The sequence below is a fragment of the Candoia aspera genome, chromosome 1 (genome assembly GCF_035149785.1).
Source record: "Candoia aspera isolate rCanAsp1 chromosome 1, rCanAsp1.hap2, whole genome shotgun sequence".
In the NCBI taxonomy this organism is placed as follows: domain Eukaryota; kingdom Metazoa; phylum Chordata; class Lepidosauria; order Squamata; family Boidae; genus Candoia; species Candoia aspera.
In genome coordinates this window covers 314204867-314226105 of record NC_086153.1, presented here as the reverse complement: position 1 = coordinate 314226105, position 21239 = coordinate 314204867, and the positions used below count along the sequence as shown (strand labels likewise).

General features: G+C 42.2%; 1 protein-coding gene across 1 annotated transcript in view; it reads right to left on the bottom strand.

The window, feature by feature from the left end:
• The window catches only part of TRMT61A (tRNA methyltransferase 61A), a 57879-nt gene extending 37535 nt beyond the window's left edge, over positions 1-20344 (bottom strand). The window contains exons 1-2 of the mRNA XM_063290373.1: positions 20256-20344; positions 11965-12329 (exon numbers count right to left, since the gene is read on the bottom strand). Of these exons, the coding sequence (XP_063146443.1) occupies positions 11965-12295 (331 nt within the window). The 5' untranslated portion in view covers positions 12296-12329; positions 20256-20344. The remainder of the gene's footprint in view (positions 1-11964; positions 12330-20255) is intronic.
• Positions 20345-21239: the final 895 nt, after the last annotated feature.

Sequence of the window (21239 nt, the reverse complement as noted above, 5' to 3'; positions counted from 1 at the left end):
TGAGGCCTACGGCCAAAGCAGAGACTTGGTTGCATTTTCCAGGAACTGCGAGGAATGATTCATCATTCAATACAGGCAAGAGCAATTTCACCTACGCAGAAATATCTATCTAAAGTTTTACAACCAACTGCTTCTGGGTTTCCCCCCCTTTTGCCTTCCAGTATGAGCATAATTGTTTTGCATCTGTGTTCCTGTTCTTTCTGTTGAACGATCTTGAGTTAGTAAATTGGTTTCCACTTGTCCTTCTTGCAGTTTTTAAAACGGCTTTTGGTTTTTCATTTTTTAAATCTCCCCCACCCCCTTTCTATGTACTATTTTCCGCTGACAACCTTTCCTCCTTGCTGCTCACTCCTTTCCCCTACACCCATGCACATCTTAAGCACCGGTTTGGTATAGTGGTTAAGGTGCTAGACTAGAAACCAGGGGACTGAGAGTCCTCATCCTCCCTTTGGCAATGAGTGACTTTGGGCTGGTCACTCTCTCTCAGCCCAACCCACCTCACAGGGCTGTTGACAAGGGGAAAAGAGGAGGAGGAGGAGGAGGAGGGGAATGTACCCTCGCTTGAGCTATACAAAATAAAGATGAGATATGAATTTTATTTCTGTTCTGCTGCATTTTTATCAGTGGGCAGTTAAATTGCAATTACTGAGATATGCAATCCATAATTTGCCATCATGTTGTGGCCTTGCATAGATTCTTTTGGTTCGATTTTACCATACCTCCCCTTTTAACTTTTTTCTTTTCCATTGTTTCTATCATTCTATCATCCAGAGACTTGATCATTTCTTTTCAAATCTCCTTTGCCATGTTCGTATCTTTTTTCTCTCTCCTTCTCCAATATTTATTCTTTTTTCTTAATATTATTCTGCAATTTATCCTGCCCTAACCATAGTTTTTTTTTTTTACTGCTCTTTCTTGACCACTGCTCTGTTTGAACTGACTACTCTTATCTTTTCCTGAGTAGTTGCTCTGCTTCCCCCCCCTTCCATTACTTCACTTCTTATGGCTAAACGCTCCTAACCACCCTGCTTGTTGTAATTATTCTTTGTGTCCTATTTTTGATCTTTGAAGTTGCAAACTTAAGAAAAACACTTGAAAGTAAACTCAGCTAAAGGCAGTGAGACCTCTAAGCTAACGTGCACATTCTTCCTGACCATGATAAATTTTCTTTTCTTTTGCCTAAAAATGAGACATTTTGTAACTGTTCCCTCCCATATTCTTTAGACTTGGGGTATTTCAAGATTCTAACCTATCCTCAACTCTTCAACATCCAGGAGAAACTGTGCAAAGATTGGGACTCGAGCAGACTCCTTGCAGATGTATTGGGCTTGAACTACCATGACTCCCAGCACGTACAGCCTTTGGGAAACTGAAAACAGTTGGAGGGCACCAGTTGGAGGGCTGGGATTCAGTTATTATCAACACATGGATTCTGTTCCTCCAACGTTCCAGAGAAACTGTAGAAACCTTCAACTCATCTCTAGGGCCAATTTAGGGATGGGCAAACTATGTCAAAAGTGCCCTGGGAGAAAATACTAAGAGCAAGTAACAAGAAGGCCCTTTCTCTCAAAGCGCCATCCCAAGTGGAAGTGCAATCATGGACTCCATACGGTTGGCCTTGGTCAAAAATCTGGCTAGTGTGCTAGGCCAGCTGAAATTTCTGAACATTTTTTAAAGGAAACCTCATCTTTAAATCTAGAAGAGATGAAAATCTGGTAATCACATTCCAATTATCATGGCATAATCTGCTCTTCAGAATTCTGCAAAGGCTGCAATTAGCAGTCAAATGTGCTATATCCTGCATATATTTTCCTGAGAGTAAGTCCCACTGACTTCAGCAAAGGATCGTTACCTTGTCGTGGTGCTGGAGCTTGAGCACCTCAATGATGCCATGAGCTAAACCGTGAAGGGCCACCCAAGACGGGAAGGTCATGACAGAGAGGTCAGACTAAATGCGATCCCTGGGGAAGGTAATGGCAACCCACCCCAGTATTCTTGCCGTGAAAATTAAATGGATCAGTACAACCAGAGATATGTCGGTATACCATCGGCTGATGAGACCCCCAGGTCGGAAGATGGTCAAAATGCTACTGGGGAGGAACAGAGGATGAGCTCAACTAGCCCCAGACGTGATGACGCAGCTAGCTCAAAGCCGAAAGGACGGCTAGCGGCCGACGGTGCTGGTGGTGAACGGTGAATCCGATGTTCTAAGGATCAACACACCATTGGAACCTGGAATGTAAGATCTATGAGCCAGGGCAAATTGGATGTGGTTATTGGTGAGATGTCAAGATTAAAGATAGACATTCTGGGCGTCAGTGAACTGAAATGGACTGGAATGGGCCACTTCACATCAAATGACCACCAGATCTACTACTGTGGACAAGAGGACCACAGACGAAATGGAGTAGCCTTCATAATTAATAGTAAAGTGGCTAAAGTAGTGCTTGGATACAACCCCAAAAATGACAGAATGATCTCAATTCGAATTCAGGGCAAGCCATCTAACATCACAGTGATCCAAATATACGCCCCAACCACAAATGCTGAAGAAGCTGAAGTAGAGCAGTTCTATGAGGATCTGCAGCACCTACTGGACAACACGCCTAAAAGAGATGTTATTTTCATCACAGGAGACTGGAATGCTAAGGTGGGCAGTCAAATGACACCTCGAATTACAGGTAAGTATGGCCTGGGAGAACAAAACGAAGCAGGACATAGGCTGATAGAATTTTGCCAAGACAATTCACTCTGCATAACAAACACTCTCTTCCAACAACCTAAGAGACGGCTTTATACATGGACTTCACCAGATGGACAACACCAAAATCAGATTGATTACATCCTTTGCAGCCAAAGGTGGCAGACATCTGTACAGTCGGTAAAAACAAGGCCTGGAGCTGACTGTAGTTCAGATCACGAACTTCTTCTTGCACAATTTAGGATCAGACTAAAGAGATTAGGGAAGACCCACAGATCAGCTAGATATGAGCTCACTAATATTCCTAAGGAATATGCAGTGGAGGTGAAGAATAGATTTAAGGGACTGGACTTAGTAGATAGGGTCCCAGAAGAAGTCTGGACAGAAGTTGGCAGCATTGTTCAGGAGGCGGAAACAAAATACATCCCAAAGAAAGAGAAAACCAAGAAGGCAAAATGGCTGTCTGCTGAGACCCTAGAAGTAGCCCAAGAAAGAAGGAGAGCAAAAGGCAACAGTGATAGGGGGAGATATGCCCAATTAAATGCAAAATTCCAGAGGTTAGCCAGAAGAGATAAGGAATTATTTTTAAACAAGCAATGCGCGGAAGTGGAAGAAGACAATAGAATAGGAAGGACAAGAGACCTCTTCCAGAAAATTAGAAACATTGGAGGTAAATTCCAGGCAAAAATGGGTATGATCAAAAACAAAGATGGCAAGGACCTAACAGAAGCAGAAGAGATCAAGAAAAGGTGGCAAGAATATACAGAAGACCTGTATAGGAAGGATAACAATATCGGGGATAGCTTTGACGGTGTGGTCAGTGAGCTAGAGCCAGACATCCTGAAGAGTGAGGTTGAGTGGGCCTTAAGAAGCATTGCTAATAACAAGGCAGCAGGAGACGACGGCATCCCAGCTGAACTGTTCAAAATCTTGCAAGATGATGCTGTCAAGGTAATGCATGCTATATGCCAGCAAATTTGGAAAACACAAGAATGGCCATCAGATTGGAAAAAATCAACTTATATCCCCATACCAAAAAAGGGGAACACTAAAGAATGTTCAAACTATCGAACAGTGGCACTCATTTCACATGCCAGTAAGGTAATGCTCAAGATCCTGCAAGGTAGACTTCAGCAAGTCATTGCCAGATGTACAAGCTGGGTACTCCTGAAGAATCTGTATAACAACCAAGTAGCAACAGTAAGAACAGACCACGGAACAACGGACTGGTTTAAGATTGGGAAAGGAGTACGGCAGGGCTGTATACTCTCACCCTACCTATTCAACTTGCATGCAGAACACATCATGCGAAAAGCTGGCCTTGAGGAATCCAAGGCTGGAGTTAAAATCTCTGGAAGAAACATTAACAATCTCAGATATGCAGATGATACCACTTTGATGGCTGAAAGTGAAGAGGAACTGAGGAGCCTTATGATGAAGGTGAAAGAAGAAAGTGCAAAAGCTGGTTTGCAGCTAAACCTCAAAAAAACCAAGATTATGGCAACCAGCTTGATCGAGAACTGGCAAATAGAGGGAGAAAATGTAGAAGCAGTGAAAGACTTTGTATTCCTAGGTGCAAAGATTACTGCAGATGCTGACTGCAGTCAGGAAATCAGAAGACGCTTAATCCTTGGGAGAAGAGCAATGACCAATCTCAATAAAATAGTTAAGAGCAGAGACATCACACTGACAACAAAGGCCCGCATAGTTAAAGCAATGGTGTTCCCTGTAGTAACATATGGCTGCGAGAGCTGGACCATAAGGAAGGCTGAGCGAAGGAAGATTGATGCTTTTGAACTGTGGTGTTGGAGGAAAATTCTGAGAGTGCCTTGGACTGCCAGAAGATCAAACCAGTCCATCCTCCAGGAAATAAAGCCAGACTGCTCACTTGAGGGAATGATATTAAAGGCCAAACTGAAATACTTTGGCCACATAATGAGAAGACAGGACACCCTGGAGAAGATGCTGATGCTAGAGAGAGTGGAAGGCAAAAGGAAGAGGGGCCGACCAAGGACAAGATGGATGGATGATATTCTAGAGGTGACGGACTCGTCCCTGGGGGAGCTGGGGGTGTTGATGATCGACAGGAAGCTCTGGTGTGGGCTGGTCCATGAAGTCACGAAGAGTCGGAAGCGACTAAATGAATAAACAACAAGTCCCACTGAATTCACTGGAGCTTACCTCTGGGTGAACATATACAGAACTGCACTGTAAATTTGCATGCCCTAGCATTTTTAACAAGCCTGACCATCAAATTACTGAATACATTTTTCAGCTACATAAAATCCAGATTTAATCAACCTAAAGCACAAGACCACATGTGGCTCACCATAGCCTTAGCTGTGGCCCCCAAAGGCCTGAAGAAGTTGTTAGCTTTTGTTTTTAATGCAACTGAAAGGTAAATATATCAAATATATGACTGGGAGTAATCATATTAACTGTATATAATTTCAGTTGCTTCTAAATGAAAATCAAATCAAATCAAATTTATTTTCTGGTCCTGTCTACTATTGCTGAAGTGCAACTCCTGGCATGCCACTCTTATCTGCCCCTCCGCAAAGTTCTGCGCATCTTCTTTAATCCCTGGAGAACCAGGAGTTGTTGACTCTCCCAAACCATGATTTATACTGCAATGGTTTACATTAGAGATGAGTATTCTACAGTCCACAGGCTGCCACACTGCCAAATTACAGAGAAACCCATTGAGAAACAATGGTGCAATTTCCTAACACTTTTTCTGGTGGAAAACTGTTGGAAAGAATGTATTTAGCTAAGACATATCCTGAACACCCAAAAAGTCATCCTACACCCTCCCTCAAGGCCACCACAAAAAGTCCAATGCTACCTACTAGGGTGATATAAACTCAGCAATGACCTTCCCATTGTAGCCCTTGACTGCCAAAAATACTGGAAGGGAAACTGTAGACTTTGGTGGCCAAATAACTGCCCATCTGCTACTTAGGTGGCTCTTCCCACAAGCATTGGGGTAGGATGAAGCTGAAGCCCAGCAAGATGGTATGTTGATATATGGGAGATGCCATGAGTTTTCATTGTGATTGTTTGGGTTTCTCACTGTTTGTACTGTCTTGTAAAAGGGTTGTTGTCACAATATGGGTGGCTATATAAGGATGATGATGATGATGATAATGGAATAAATACCACTAAACTTGGTGGGATTTTCTTTTCAGAATGTATGCATGAGATAACAGTTATTCTCTCATATTAAATAGGCCCAAGGTTGGAATCCGATGGGTTTGATCCAGAAGTGTTCTCCCACATGCAAATTATTTTTTTCTTACTACAAGATTCTTGCACAAGAAAAGAAATTCAGGGGTGTTTCCACTTGCGCAAGATGTTGCACAATTTTTTACATAAAGCCTCAAGATGCACACTAGCACAGGCTCACAGAGTATTTTCCACTAACAAATCACAGAACAGTTATTAGAATATCTTGGGACCTAGCCCATGACTTTCATCTCAAGATATGATATTTTTAAGGTTAGAAATTAACCAATAACAAAATAAAACACCCAACGGCACAACTTTCAGCTGTAGATTATCATTTACCATGCACACAAAAATGTTGTGAATATTATATTACATCCTACTGAAATTATGTAAATGAGTTACTCCCCATCTCCTGGATGTGGACGTATTTTATCAAGCAAACTGTCTGCCTCCAATTGACAGGCAATACTGCTGAATGATTTAAATCAGAAAAGCAGAAACAACAAGCCAGCTGGAACACATTTGCCTCATCTGCTCATAAACTGTTCAAAAACAAACATAAGATCTGCAAGCCTTAATAATATATGATTAAAAATCCTGCTCATCAAATTCAATCAAGCACAGTATTTTCAAGCCAGAATCAGTGCCCTGAATTCTTGGCACAAACACGGGGGGGGGGGGGATACTTGCAATAGTGATTTATTCCAAATGGAACTACAAGTATCTCCTATCAATTATTGTCTAGTGCAGAGAAACCCAACATGAAGCTGAAGCCATGGGGTTCCGTACAGGCTCTGGGAGCTGCATAACAGGTTTTGATGCAGTTCCCAAAGACCTTTAAATCTTTTTACCATATTTAAAAATGGGATAGAAAGGGGAAAATAAACACATAATTGGAATTATTGGTTCCATTCGGATGCCTTGAGTAATATGTCCACTTCTGGACACAGCACTTTAAGAAGAATTCAGAGAAACTGGACAGGCTCAGAGAAGCACCATGAAGATGACTGGAGAACTAGAAACTACAACCTGTTAAGAAATACTGTACTGAATTAGCTGGGTATGGTTACTTTCCAGAAAGGACTACTGAGGGGGGAATATGATAGCACTCTTCAAATACCTGAGAAGATTTCATAGGTTGTCTCTCATTTCAACTGTAGGATACAAAGTAATGGGCTTAAGTTACAGGAAGGCTAATTCCAACTATACGTTCAAAAAAGCTTCCTAACTCCCAACAATGGAGCTAATTACTAGAGAGGTGGCAGGCTCCCCTTTGGTGGATCTGTTCAAGCAGAGAATAGACAGCCTTCTCCAAGGGAAACTTTAATATGGATTCCTGCCCTGAGCAGAAAGTTGGACCTGATTGTCTAAATGGCCTCTTTCAAATCTGATTCAATGATTCTAACTATTGTTAAAGTGAATTAAATGTACAGTAAATTTAATTTATCCCTTTGCTCTAAATATTTTTGGATCATATCTCCCCTAATGCTGCTCTTAGCCTAGCAAATACTTTGCTGGTTAACCAAGACCCCAATTCAAAACAGGCAAAGACACACAATTTTCAGTAATTCAGCTGGATACTGGAGTTGAATCATTTAAAGTTCAGAGAGTGAAGGAAATGCCAAATCCCTTCAGACTTTAATTTATTAATAATTTGGTTGGTCAAGTAACCAAAACCTTTTTTGGCTAACAAATCCTAAACCACGCTTGCAAATAAATCTGTAAAATGTATTGAGCCCTACAAAACAAAAAGGACTAGTCTATACCAGTATTTCTCAACCTTGGCAACTTTAAGATGTGTGGACTTTGACTCCCAGAATTCCCCAGCCAGCTGATCTATACACATAAACATATAAAGGTAGAAACTTATTTGGTCTGTGCACATCCTTTGAATAAGTAAAGCCCTTCCTAGATTCCTAGTGTGAATGAGCCACTTCAAGGTTGAGTGCATCTACTTCAAGGAACTGAGATATTCTGAGCTTTCATATGCATGCCTAGAAACCCTTTGAGCAGGACAATCATCCTGCCAGAAGGATCCTCTGGACATATATACTTATACCCAGAAGACCTCCGGAAGGGGAAGAAGCTGAGGCTGCTTTTTGCTGCAGATCCAGAGAAATGCTTTACTTAGGAGGGACCTGCACAGCCCTAATACTTGTAGTAAGCCCTTGTGACACATGGAAAAAGAAACAATTCCCCTTTCCATCCACAGATGCTTCCTGTTTGCTTCTCTAAATGGAATCTTTATTTACTCCAATGTTTAATAAAGTGCCTACTTACAAGCCATGAGATTAAATCTGCCATCTTGAATTTCTCAACCTAACCTCAGGCAGAGAAGCTAATGAATCGAGCATGGCAAAATTTCATAGGGTTTCCTAGTTTCAAAGTTAGCACATCAGAGGGTTTTCAATCCAGAAATTGTTTACCAGTCATAAAGTTTCCCACAGAGAGTGGGAGAGAAAGAGAAACATCCTGCCAAATAAGGAAACACAGCAACAGACGGCACTAGTGCAGTCCAAGAAAGATGCCGTCATATCAGAAGCCTGCCAAGATTATGCAACTGCATTACTTTCACCCAAGATACGTATGTATCCTTCTACTACAGTTCCAGTAAAAACTTGGCCAGGATACGGCCCTAGCATTACAACACACAGCAAAATCATGGACAGGGGGGTTCTTGGGGATTTGGCTTGACTTATCCAGGCTAGGACTATCTTAGTGTTGCAGGCTTTTATGCGCAATTCGATTTTTTCATTTTTTTTAATGATTGGAAGCCTTTTGAAAATGCATTCACATACTGTACTTCCTCATATATGAACTGTTACACAAAGTGGATTTATTTATTTCTGAGACTTCTCTGCCATTTTGATCTTACAAATCTAAGCGGTTTACACAGGCTGATATAATATCAGTAGGTAAAAAATATTACAGTGACTAACAACATTCATAAACGTTCAATAATCCTATATTCTAAACAGCACTTTCCTCATCAGGAAACCCAGGGGAAGCCTCCCCCCCCCCCAATTAAACATTCAATCCTTCAGTCCCCAAAAGATCTGCAGCAATGTTTTAATTATTTTTTGAAATGTCATGAGGTTCAGGGCCAACTTCATTTTAGAGAGCAAGCTGTTCCAAAGGAGGGGAAAGCCTACCAGAGAATGTTCACTTCTGGGCTCCTTCCTATTGCATCCCCCAGAGTGGGGATTCTCAGCATGCCCTCTCTGCTGGAATTACTGCAGTTACCCAGGTCCCAAGCCATTTAGGCTTTATAGATTATATCTAGCATCTTCAATTGCACCCAGAAGCAAAATGACAATCACTGCATCTCCTCCAGAGAAGTAGTGTGTGACCATAACAGGGCTCATACATTGCCAAGCAGGCTGCTGCATTTTGTACCAGCTGAAGCTTCTTAATGGTCTTCAAGACAGCTTGATGTAGAGCTACTTACTATAGTCCAGCTATGAAATGACAAGGGTACAAAGGATCATGTTATGTACCCAATTCCAGGAAAGTTTGTAGCTGCTGCAGCAGCCAGAGCTGAGCAAAGGCTTTCCAGGACATGGCTCCTATTTATTATTCTAGCAGGAACCCAGATTATGAACCTGCTCTTTCAGGAAGTGCACAGCCAAAGTTGGAATCATCCTGGAGTCAGCTAGCTTCTAAACAACAGCCACTCTCAATTTCAGGGATTATGCCTGACCCTGTTTTCCCCACCTAGACTCTAATAGCTTCCAAAGACCAGGTCAAGACTTCTACCACATCTCCTGCATCACCCCTGGGTACACAACTGGATATCATTAGCTTAGTGGTATTTCACCCCATGCCGGTAGGAATTTCATGTAAAGTTTAAAATAGAGAGGACCAAGCTCTGGAGCACCCCATAGTGGAATCATCCACTCAAAAAAGAACAGAATCAATCCAGCACAATGTCCCACACTTCCAACCTCACAGGCCATCCGGAAGGATACCATGATTGATGGAATCAAAGGCTGCCAAGAGAGCAAGCAGGACAATGGAAATCACATTCTCCTAATCCAGTTCCCATCATATATCCATTACAATACATGGCCAAAAAAGAGCAAAAACATATGTTTCCATCCCATGCCCATACTGAATCTGGACTGAAAAAGATCCCAATAATTCACTTCTTCCAGAGCCCTCTGTAGCAGATGCTCTGCTACCTTCTCAACAATCTCCCTCAAGAAAGGGAGCTAGTAGACAGGGCAGTAGTTGTCCACTATCAGGTGGTCCTGCTGGACTCATGGCTCCTACTGGAACAGCAGGTGAGGGTTATGGCCTTAGCCCAACTCCAGTTGGTGCACCAAATATGGCCTTACAGTATCTGGTGCAGGAGAACCTGGCTACAATAACTTATGCCCTCATTATCACTCAATTAGACTGATGCAACACATCCTATAGGGGCTGCCTGTAAAGACTACTCAGAAACTGCAACTGGACCAGACCCCTCATGGTGTCTGGCACCCAACACTGGGAGCAGCTGACACTGATTCTGTAGGCCCTGCACTGGTTGACAATTGGTTCCAGGTACAATTTAAAGTGTTGGTTTTGACTTATAAAGCCCTTTATAGCTTTGCCCCAGGTACCCGCAGGATAACCTACCCCAACTGAAACTGGCCCAATCTACTAGATCACGTACAGAGAAACGTCTCGTTGTCCCACATTTCCAGGAGATGAAGGGAGCCAAAGCCAGAAAGCGCTGCTTGTCTATGACAGCACAGGGACTCTGGAATGGTCTCCCAGGCTAATTCCCTCCTTGTTGGTTTAAGGACAATGTGAAGAACCAAACTATTTTGGACAGTGTCTTAATGAAGTTCATGCACTGCACCAACTTTTGATGTTTACCTTTTAATTTTCTGGTATTTTAATTCAGTTACATTGTGTCTTTTGGTCTGGGATTTTATCACTGTGATTTTATTAATATTTTTAATCATATGTGGATGTTGTAATATTTTCCATATTATATATCCTTACAATAATGTAATCACAGTAATGTAATCATCACAAGAGCTGTTGGACTGTGGCAGAATATAAATGCAACAAACAAACAAATCCCACAACTGTTCTGGGATGACATCTTATGGCAAATTTGTTGTTCCCACAATTTCATTAGACATGATACAAGACAAGGAAATGTTGGAGGAGTTGAATATATGCTCCAAGTCACAGAAATCAAGCTGAAACAGATTCTGATCCAGTTTGAGGGAGAGGAGAGATTGCCTAGATCTGGGGATTTTCCATCTTTACTCCTGATGGGGTTGCACTTCCCCAGTCAGAAGTGGTGCACAACGTGGGGGTTCTCTTGAACTCAAAGCTCCTGCTCAAAGAGCAAGTGGTAGCTATGGCCAAGAAGGTCTTTCATAGCCTCCGTTTGGTCCAGAATGCAGCAGCACAAATACTGATGGGCTTGCCTTGGTGTGCCCATGTTACACCCCTGCTTTCCAATTTGTCCTGGTTGCCAGTGTGCTTCTGTGTACGATTTAAGGTGCTGGTTATGACCTATAAGCCTTACATGCACAGGGCCTGGTTATCTGAGGGACTGCCTGTCTCTTGTGGTTTCTCCCCATCCAGTACAATCTGGCAGAGTGGGCACGCTCCAGGTCCCCGTGATTAAACAGTGTCATCTTTTGGGACCCAGGAAGCACACCTTCTCTGCAGCAGCGCCTGCCCTCTGGAATGTGGTCCCCCATGAGAGCGTTCTCAAAGGCCTTGAAAACCTGTCTCTTCTCCCAGGCCTTGGGGTAGGGTGGATGGGACTCCCTTGTTTTATGTTTTGGTTTGTTGTCTGGATTGCCTTCTTGTACTTATTTTGCAGTTATTTTTGTGTTTTGTTCTCATCTACTTTGTTGTTTTTCTGTTGTTCTTTATTTTGGGGGAGCTTCCCAGAGTTGGTTGGAGTTGGACAGCATTCAAACTGAATTAATAGAAATACATTATTGCGGTTTGTACCAGACACCTCTGATAGAAAAGAAGAAAAAGCAGCAGCAACAACATTGCAGTGAGTCATGTACCATTACCTGATTCACACACTATACTTCCTGGTTTCAGCTCAAGCATCATGGTGATTAAAGAGATATCTGTTGAATACAGGATCTGAGTTCTGTGGCGTAGGTTCAGAGTCCACAGCTCAGGGGTCGGATGAAGGATGTACACCCAGCCTCCTTTGCTGCAGGTCACCTTGGAGCCATATTGCTTTCCAATGAGGTCAGTGGAGTGTCTAATAACACCATACTTAGTCTGGGTTTTACCACCATGTTGTACCTTCACTGGAAACATGGATTCATGACCCAAGAAGACAATTGCCGTGTCCCCTTCTTTTATCGTGTCTCCATATTCAATAAAACTCATCACGATAATGTTGTCACTGTCAGGTTAATTGCAGCTAAGGAAAAAGGAAACACACTTCAGAATCTCGCCTTGCTTCTCCTTATGCTAGCCTATCATTCCTGCTTCTTCCTCACAACCCTCTGTCTCATTCAAGTTCCCCATCTCCAACTCAGATGAAGCATCATTTCATAGTTCCGAGTCATGGTCTAAAGGCAATCTGACACAGCGTCATTACTGAAGCTAAGCAGGCTGTGTCTGCACAATGCCTGACAGGGGTATCGCTCTGGAAACCCATGAACATGCGTTTAGTACTACAGTGGAAGAAAGGCAGGAGAGAAATGAAACATGGATCCCCTGCTTTTGCTTAAATTCAATTCTTGTTGTTCCCTTTATTGCTATCACCTGCCACCCACCAAACCACTTGTGGCTCTAATTCCTGGAGAATTCCCTAATCTATTGCCCTCCAGATATTTTGGAGTATAAATCTTATAAGCACCCCAAAGAATGAATAAAAGCCAGCAATGAGAATTGTAGTCCAGAGCATCTGGAGAAGACTATTGGGTGAGACACAAAAATATTGAAATAAAAATTAGAAGGCATAACAAGACAAAAGAAAGAGCTATAAACAATATTTTATCTTCTCTTAAAGGGCTGGTGGAAGGGAGTATCAATCACTCAGTTCCCTTCCATAAGACTTAAGTTCATTAGAGAGTACTGATTGCCCTACAATCCTAAACAGTTTTCTGAACACAAGCAACTCACAAGAGAACTCAGTAATCTAAGAGTTAGAATGGTTCAAGTTCAATCTGATGGTATAAAGAAGTCCAAAACTCAGTCTCTTCCACTGTAGGATGTAGCAGCCTGTAGCAGGCTATCTAGTACTGATACTTATATAATATTTGGGGAGTCCAGAGGCTGTGGAATATATAGCTAAATCCTAATTCTTCTTTGCATGTAAGCTAGGTTCCCATGAGTAGCAATTTTAGATCATTATTCTGCAGAAGCACATATTGTCCAGTTTAATTAACACCTAGCAAACTGGTTCCCTAGAATAGCAAACTCCTAGGAACAGATTTGAGCAGAAAGCTTTCAACTTTCTTGCAAGGTCTGGCAATTCTGAACAAGATTCTTGACAGCCAGCATCCCCTCATACAGGAAGATGGTAGCCCAGGGGACACATTTAACATTTGAGGGAAGGAGAGACAAGAACTGTACTCAGAGTGCATGGGACCACGTCACACATAACGGACCAGAATCTGAATTTACTTTGCTGGGGGACTTTTTCCCCCCCCTTCATTTATTGAAGCATACTGAGTCTATTTCCCACCTCAAATTGGTTGGAATGCAACTCATTTTCAGTAACTGCAATTGGAAGTGGCTGCAAATGCTGCAAAAAATGGTTAAGAAAGTCACATATGCCCAGGGCAGGGGCAGTATCTCAGGTTGCCCACCCCATGATCAGATGGACTTAAGGAGAAGCTGCTTCTCCAGATACAAGTGAAAATTGGAGAAGGGTGCATTCTGAATTTCAACAAGCTTTTAAAAAGCTCACTATGGGATGTGGCAAAATGTTTATTTGTGTTTATTCGTTTTCATTTACGTGCTACATCTCAGGCCAAATGACACTGTTACACAATTTTAACAGGAGGAGGAGGAGGAGGATTAATCATGTAAGAGTGTTATGCCTGCCTGGAAGCTGGACCCTGCAAATCACCATGCCTATTCCAATGGGTTTAGCAGCACTGCAATTACTTGACAAAAAGTCCTTTGAGCTCTTGTGCCATCATCACCATTCAATCTTTTATCTCAGCACCTAGCTGCTGACAACCAGAACTAAAACGTCATAATTTCACAAGGATCCTAACCTTAATCTAGTAATCACTAAATTACACTCACCACAGGTCTGATTTTTGATCATAGGAACAGGAGTACTCTCACAAGTAGGGTTGTATTTCCAACATGTGCATAATCAGAACGACAGCCAGAGTGCAGTTTAATGCAGGACTATGAACCTGCACACTGATTTTATTAACTTCCATTCTGAATTTACATGGTAATAGAAATGTTTTCCCCCCAATGGAGAAAAAAAACTAAACAATAGGACAAGACCAATTGGTAGGTAACATGAAAGCATTCTCTGAAGGAGGAAGTTCAGCTAGAGTATTAAAGGATTGCCAGTTTTTTAAAAGGCTTTGCAGTCATACCACTAAGAACTTCTTGACGAGCAATAGAGCAAGTGAAGCTTTTCTTGGCACTGAAACAAGTAGGAGGAAAAAAAAGTCATCTGCCAGCTGCTAAAGGAACAGGAACAGGGGCATTTTTTTGTTTTTAAAGAGAAAGAAAAATGGCAGCACTAGGGTACAGTGTGCCTTGTGGTACCTTAAAGAACAATATGGCTATCTGAAAATATAATAAAGAAAATTGGTTTCTGTATTATTTCCCCTTGCTAAAGATTCTATACAGTGCCAGGAAAGAAAAACTATCAAAAAGAGAATCTCATTAGTCTAATGCAAGTAAAACAATATTAAAAAAAAAAACAAATTTGTAAGATGTCAATGTCTTTCAAATTTCTTAAAGCACACACCCTTGGGATTACAGGCCATTTCATCAAGAGATAACACGCAGAAACTTAGAGTGAGACAGAATGCAGAAACTAACCAACCAATCCAAACCCCAGACCACCTGCCCCCTTTATCATTACAGAAGTAATGGGGCCAATCTCTTAGAAATTAAGGATATTGTACAATAGTTTCCTGAATATATATTAAGGGAAGATGGACTGGAAAAAGATGAGTGTGGTTTTAAAACTGGAGGAAGAAGCATCAATGCTATGCTGATGACACTACTCTGGTAGCCGAAAATGCAAAAGAGCTGCAAGGTCTAGTAATAAAAATTAAGGAGCACTGTGAAAAAAATGGGACTAAGATTAAATATAGAAGAAGACCACGCTAATGACAATAGGTACAACACCAGCCTTAGAATTGACAGTGAAGATACCAAAGTGGTAGATAGCTTCTGCCTTTTAGGATCAACTTTCTACACTAAAGGAACAAGCAGTCAAGAAATACATTGCAGACCAGCGCTTAGTAGAGCAGTGCTGGAAGGCCTTGCAAAAGATATTTGTGATGTGTCTATACCTACAAAGATCAGAATTGTGCAAGCAATGGTATTCCCTGTGACACTCTATAGAAGTGAAAGTTGGACTTGGAAGAAGCAGGATAGGAAGAGTACTGACACTTTTGATCTTCTGTGTTGGAGAAGACTCCTGAGAATACCATAGACAGCCAAAAAAACAAACCAATGGATCATCAAACAAATCAATCCAGAGTTCTCACTTGAGGCACAAATAACCAGGCTCAAATTGCCCTCCTTTGGACACAGTATGTAAAGACCTAGCTCTCTGGAGAAGGCTCTTATGCTGGGAAAGGTGGAAGGAAAGAAAAGAGGACAACTAGCAACAAGGTAGATGGACTCAATTACAGTGGCGATGAGTGCACTGTTGAAAGACTTGAAGGACCAGGTTAGGGACAGACTGTCATGGAGAAAATCTATTTATGTTGTCACTAAGAGTCATCAACAACTTGATGGCATATAATCAATCAATTAACCTTGTTAAAGAGCCTTTTTCTCCTTTTTGTTCTCCAAGAGAGAACATGCCATTTATAGCAGCAGATGAAATAGCTCGACTGATCTTTATAGCATTAGCAGTGCTAAGCCATGCATAAAATTGCCTGGCATTTGTCTTCTTCTGCTGTGCCCATATATATTTCTATTTCAGTACAATACTCTGTGCATCTGATGAACTAGATAGCGGTCCACAAAGATTATGCAATAATAATTCCTTAAGTCATCAAAAAAAAATATTCTGCATCATAAATTCTTTCAATGTCTCTAAGGCACCAAGCTTCAGCAAAGGATCGTTACCTTGTCGTGGTGCTGGAGCTTGAGCACCTCAATGATGCCATGAGCTAAACCGTGAAGGGCCACCCAAGACGGGAAGGTCATGACAGAGAGGTCAGACTAAATGCGATCCCTGGGGAAGGTAATGGCAACCCACCTCAGTATTCTTGCCGTGAAAACTAAATGGATCAGTACAACCAGAGATATGTCGGTATACCATCGGAAGATGAGACCCCCAGGTCGGAAGATGGTCAAAATGCTACTGGGGAGGAACAGAGGATGAGCTCAACTAGCCCCAGACGTGATGACGCAGCTAGCTCAAAGCCGAAAGGACGGCTAGCAGCCGACGGTGCTGGTGGTGAACGGCGAATCCGATGTTCTAAGGATCAACACACCATCGGAACCTGGAATGTAAGATCTATGAGCCAGGGCAAATTGGATGTGGTTATTGGTGAGATGTCAAGATTAAAGATAGACATTCTGGGCATCAGTGAACTGAAATGGACTGGAATGGGCCACTTCACATCAAATGACCACCAGATCTACTACTGCGGACAAGAGGACCACAGAAGAAATGGAGTAGCCTTCATAATTAATAGTAAAGTGGCTAAAGCAGTGCTTGGATACAACCCAAAAAACGACAGAATGATCTCAATTCGAATTCAGGGCAAGCCATCTAACATCACAGTGATCCAAATATACGCCCCAACCACAAATGCTGAAGAAGCTGAAGTAGAGCAGTTCTAAGAGGATCTGCAGCACCTACTGGACAACACGCCTAAAAGAGATGTTATTTTCATCACAGGAGACTGGAATGCTAAGGTGGGCAGTCAAATGACACCTCGAATTACAGGTAAGTATGGCCTGGGAGAACAAAACGAAGCAGGACACAGGCTGATAGAATTTTGCCAAGACAATTCACTCTGCATAACAAACACTCTCTTCCAACAACCTAAGAGACGGCTTTATACATGGACTTCACCAGATGGACAACACCGAAATCAGATTGATTACATCCTTTGCAGCCAAAGGTGGCGGACATCTGTACAGTCGGTAAAAACAAGGCCTGGAGCTGACTGTAGTTCAGATCACGAACTTCTTCTTGCACAATTTAGGATCAGACTAAAGAGATTAGGGAAGACCCACAGATCAGCTAGATATGAGCTCACTAATATTCCTAAGGAATATGCAGTGGAGGTGAAGAATAGATTTAAGGGACTGGACTTAGTAGATAGGGTCCCGGAAGAACTCTGGACAGAAGTTGGCAGCATTGTTCAGGAGGCGGCAACAAAATACATCCCAAAGAAAGAGAAAACCAAGAAGGCAAAATGGCTGTCTGCTGAGACACTAGAAGTAGCCCAAGAAAGAAGGAAAGCAAAAGGCAACAGTGATAGGGGGAGATATGCCCAATTAAATGCAAAATTCCAGAGGTTAGCCAGAAGAGATAAGGAATTATTTTTAAACAAGCAATGCGCGGAAGTGGAAGAAGACAATAGAATAGGAAGGACAAGAGACCTCTTCCAGAAAATTAGAAACATTGGAGGTAAATTCCAGGCAAAAATGGGTATGATCAAAAACAAAGATGGCAAGGACCTAACAGAAGAAGAAGAGATCAAGAAAAGGTGGCAGGAATATACAGAAAACCTGTATAGGAAGGATAACAATATCGGGGATAGCTTTGACGGTGTGGTCGGTGAGCTAGAGCCAGACATCCTGAAGAGTGAGGTTGAGTGGGCCTTAAGAAGCATTGCTAATAACAAGGCAACAGGAGACGACGGCATCCCAGCTGAACTGTTCAAAATCTTGCAAGATGATGCTGTCAAGGTAATGCATGCTATATGCCAGCAAATTTGGAAAACACAAGAATGGCCATCAGACTGGAAAAAATCAACTTATATCCCCATACCAAAAAAGGGAAACACTAAAGAATGTTCAAACTATCGAACAGTGGCACTCATTTCACATGCCAGTAAGGTAATGCTCAAGATCCTGCAAGGTAGACTTCAGCAGTTCATGGAGCGAGAATTGCCAGATGTACAAGCTGGGTTTAGAAAAGGCAGAGGAACTAGAGACCAAATTGCCAATATCCGCTGGATAATGGAAAAAGCCAGGGAGTTTCAGAAAAACATCTATTTCTGTTTTATTGACTATTCTAAAGCCTTTGACTGTGTGGACCATAACAAATTGTGGCAAGTTCTTAGTGGTATGGGGATACCAAGTCATCTTGTATGCCTCCTGAGGAATCTGTATAACGACCAAGTAGCAACAGTAAGAACAGACCACGGAACAACAGACTGGTTTAAGATTGGGAAAGGAGTACGGCAGGGCTGTATACTCTCACCCTACCTATTCAACTTGTACGCAGAACACATCATGCGACAAGCTGGCCTTGAGGAATCCAAGGCTGGAGTTAAAATCTCTGGAAGAAACATTAACAATCTCAGATATGCAGATGATACCACTTTGATGGCTGAAAATGAAGAGGAACTGAGGAGCCTTATGATGAAGGTGAAAGAAGAAAGTGCAAAAGCTGGTTTGCAGCTAAACCTCAATAAAACCAAGATTATGGCAACCAGCTTGATTGATAACTGGCAAATAGAGGGAGAAAATGTAGAAGCAGTGAAAGACTTTGTATTCCTAGGTGCAAAGATTACTGCAGATGCTGACTGCAGTCAGGAAATCAGAAGACGCTTAATCCTTGGAAGAAGAGCAATGACAAATCTCGATAAAATAGTTAAGAGCAGAGACATCACACTGACAACAAAGGCCCGCATAGTTAAAGCAATGGTGTTCCCAGTAGTAACATATGGCTGCGAGAGCTGGACCATAAGGAAGGCTGAGCGAAGGAAGATCGATGCTTTTGAACTGTGGTGTTGGAGGAAAATTCTGAGAGTGCCTTGGACTGCAAGAAGATCCAACCAGTCCATCCTCCAGGAAATAAAGCCAGACTGCTCACTTGAGGGAATGATATTAAAGGCAAAACTGAAATACTTTGGCCACATAATGAGAAGACAGGACACCCTGGAGAAGATGCTGATGCTAGGGAGAATGGAAGGCAAAAGGAAGAGGGGCCGACCAAGGGCAAGATGGATGGATGATATTCTAGAGGTGACGGACTCATCCCTGGGGGAGCTGGGGGTGTTGACGACCGACAGGAAGCTCTGGCGTGGGCTGGTCCATGAAGTCACAAAGAGTCGGAAGCGACTAAACGAATAAACAACAACAAGGCACCAAGCAGAGCATCTGAGAAAACTGCTCTGCTATACTTCTAGACTGAATTCTGGAAAGTTTTTGTTAGAAACCAACTGCTATACTGGAACCCGATCTGGTTGTGAATGCCAATAAATTGGACTTTTTAAAGAGCAACTGTAAGATAGAAACAGCTAGAATGTATGGTGTTTCCTTTGAGAGTTTCAACACACTAGGTATGACATTGTACATGTGCACTTTTAATATGCAATTAACATATAGAGGTGATTTTCTGAATGTTTTTAAAAAACTCCAGACCAAGAGAAAGCATGGGAATTTCATATTTTCTCAAACTCTTGCTTTTTTAAAATTTTCCTTTTCTCCACTTTCACTATTATGTTTGATTTACTGTCCTGGGTGGGATGATATATTGCCAGAGTCATTTTTCTTGTTTTGTCCCTAATTACTTCCTTTCCCCTATCCCATTTTTCAGCCTGCTTTGCACTTGTGACCTACAAACGATTGTCCCTGTTTACCTTTTCAATAGGAGATGCTGCTGGAGTGGGGAGCGGGCGAGGGCAGAAACAGGCACAAGATAATACTTCTGTGTTATATCAGACCATCTTTTGCACTCGTGATTTTACCCCTGCTGAAATTCCCTGCTCTTTAAAGTTAATCAAGTCACAGGAGCCCTGCCTTCTTTTGGACATTCTGGAGATCTGGCCAGTTTCCCCTTTTCCATCATCCTTGGCATGTCTAATCAGAAGTAAGTTCCAGAGTAGCGAATGGAGTGGCCTCTCGGGCAAAGATGGAAGAGACTGCAGTTCTGGGTTTCATTTCTCTGCCCCGGACCCTTAATCAGCAGGCTGTTTTAATCCCACCTCACTCTTACCTTTCCGGCTCCCTACTTGCATCAGTTCAGGACCAGCGCAGAGCACAGCCTTGCCTGGTGCAGACACGTGGTTCCACTATTTCCTCTCTCTTCCTCGTCGCAGCCTGTGACGTTCGTCCTCCCCTCCCTGCCCTTGCATCGCTAGTCCTGAGCCAGATGAAGCCCTTCCCCTTTTCCAGCTTGAGCGGAACGATTTTGCTTCCTTTTGCGGTGATGCAATTCGCGTCCTGCATCCTCTGCCCGCCTCCTTCCTCCCACTTGTTGTGTGGTGCAGTCGGTGCATCACTGGGTGGTATCTGTGGTTACTTTAAAGAAGACGCGCAAATGCACTCTTATACGCATGTCCGTTTGTCGGTTTAGGCTACAGCTCCATCGCTGCTTATCGGAGAGTAAACCCCTTTGAATTTAAAGGGACTTGCTTCTGAGTAGAGAAGTATTTGTTGTTCAGAGAAGTATAGGATTGATTGCGCTAATAAACTCTGTCCCTTTCTGTTCCTTACTGCAAAGCACGGTATTATTTTGCAAGATCAGATCTATCAAGGCAGGCTTGTATTGATTAAAGCTGGCACTTCATTTCACCTTTACCTTCTCTGTAATACGATTACAGTATAATCTATTACATATGTTCCTGGTTTTGAGATTGCTAACATTCCTATAACTACTTAATCTGTGTGCACATATTTATGGGTGTTTGGCTATTATGTAGTTACTGTTTTACATTTTCAAAAATGTGATCTACCCTAGAAATATTTTTAAAGGTAGCGGGTACTTTAAAGGAATAACCACTGAGAAGTGAGAGGAAATGCTGTGGGCCTTGCTTCAGTGTAAGTATTTGTCAGATAGTCATATTTTGTCATAAGAGCAAACAGTATTTGTTTCTGGCCAAGCAAAGCTGATCCACACATCACTTCCTTATTATGTGCCCAAGCACTGAATCTGTTGCCTACCCAATATTTATATACAACATTTTAAATCAGACATGTT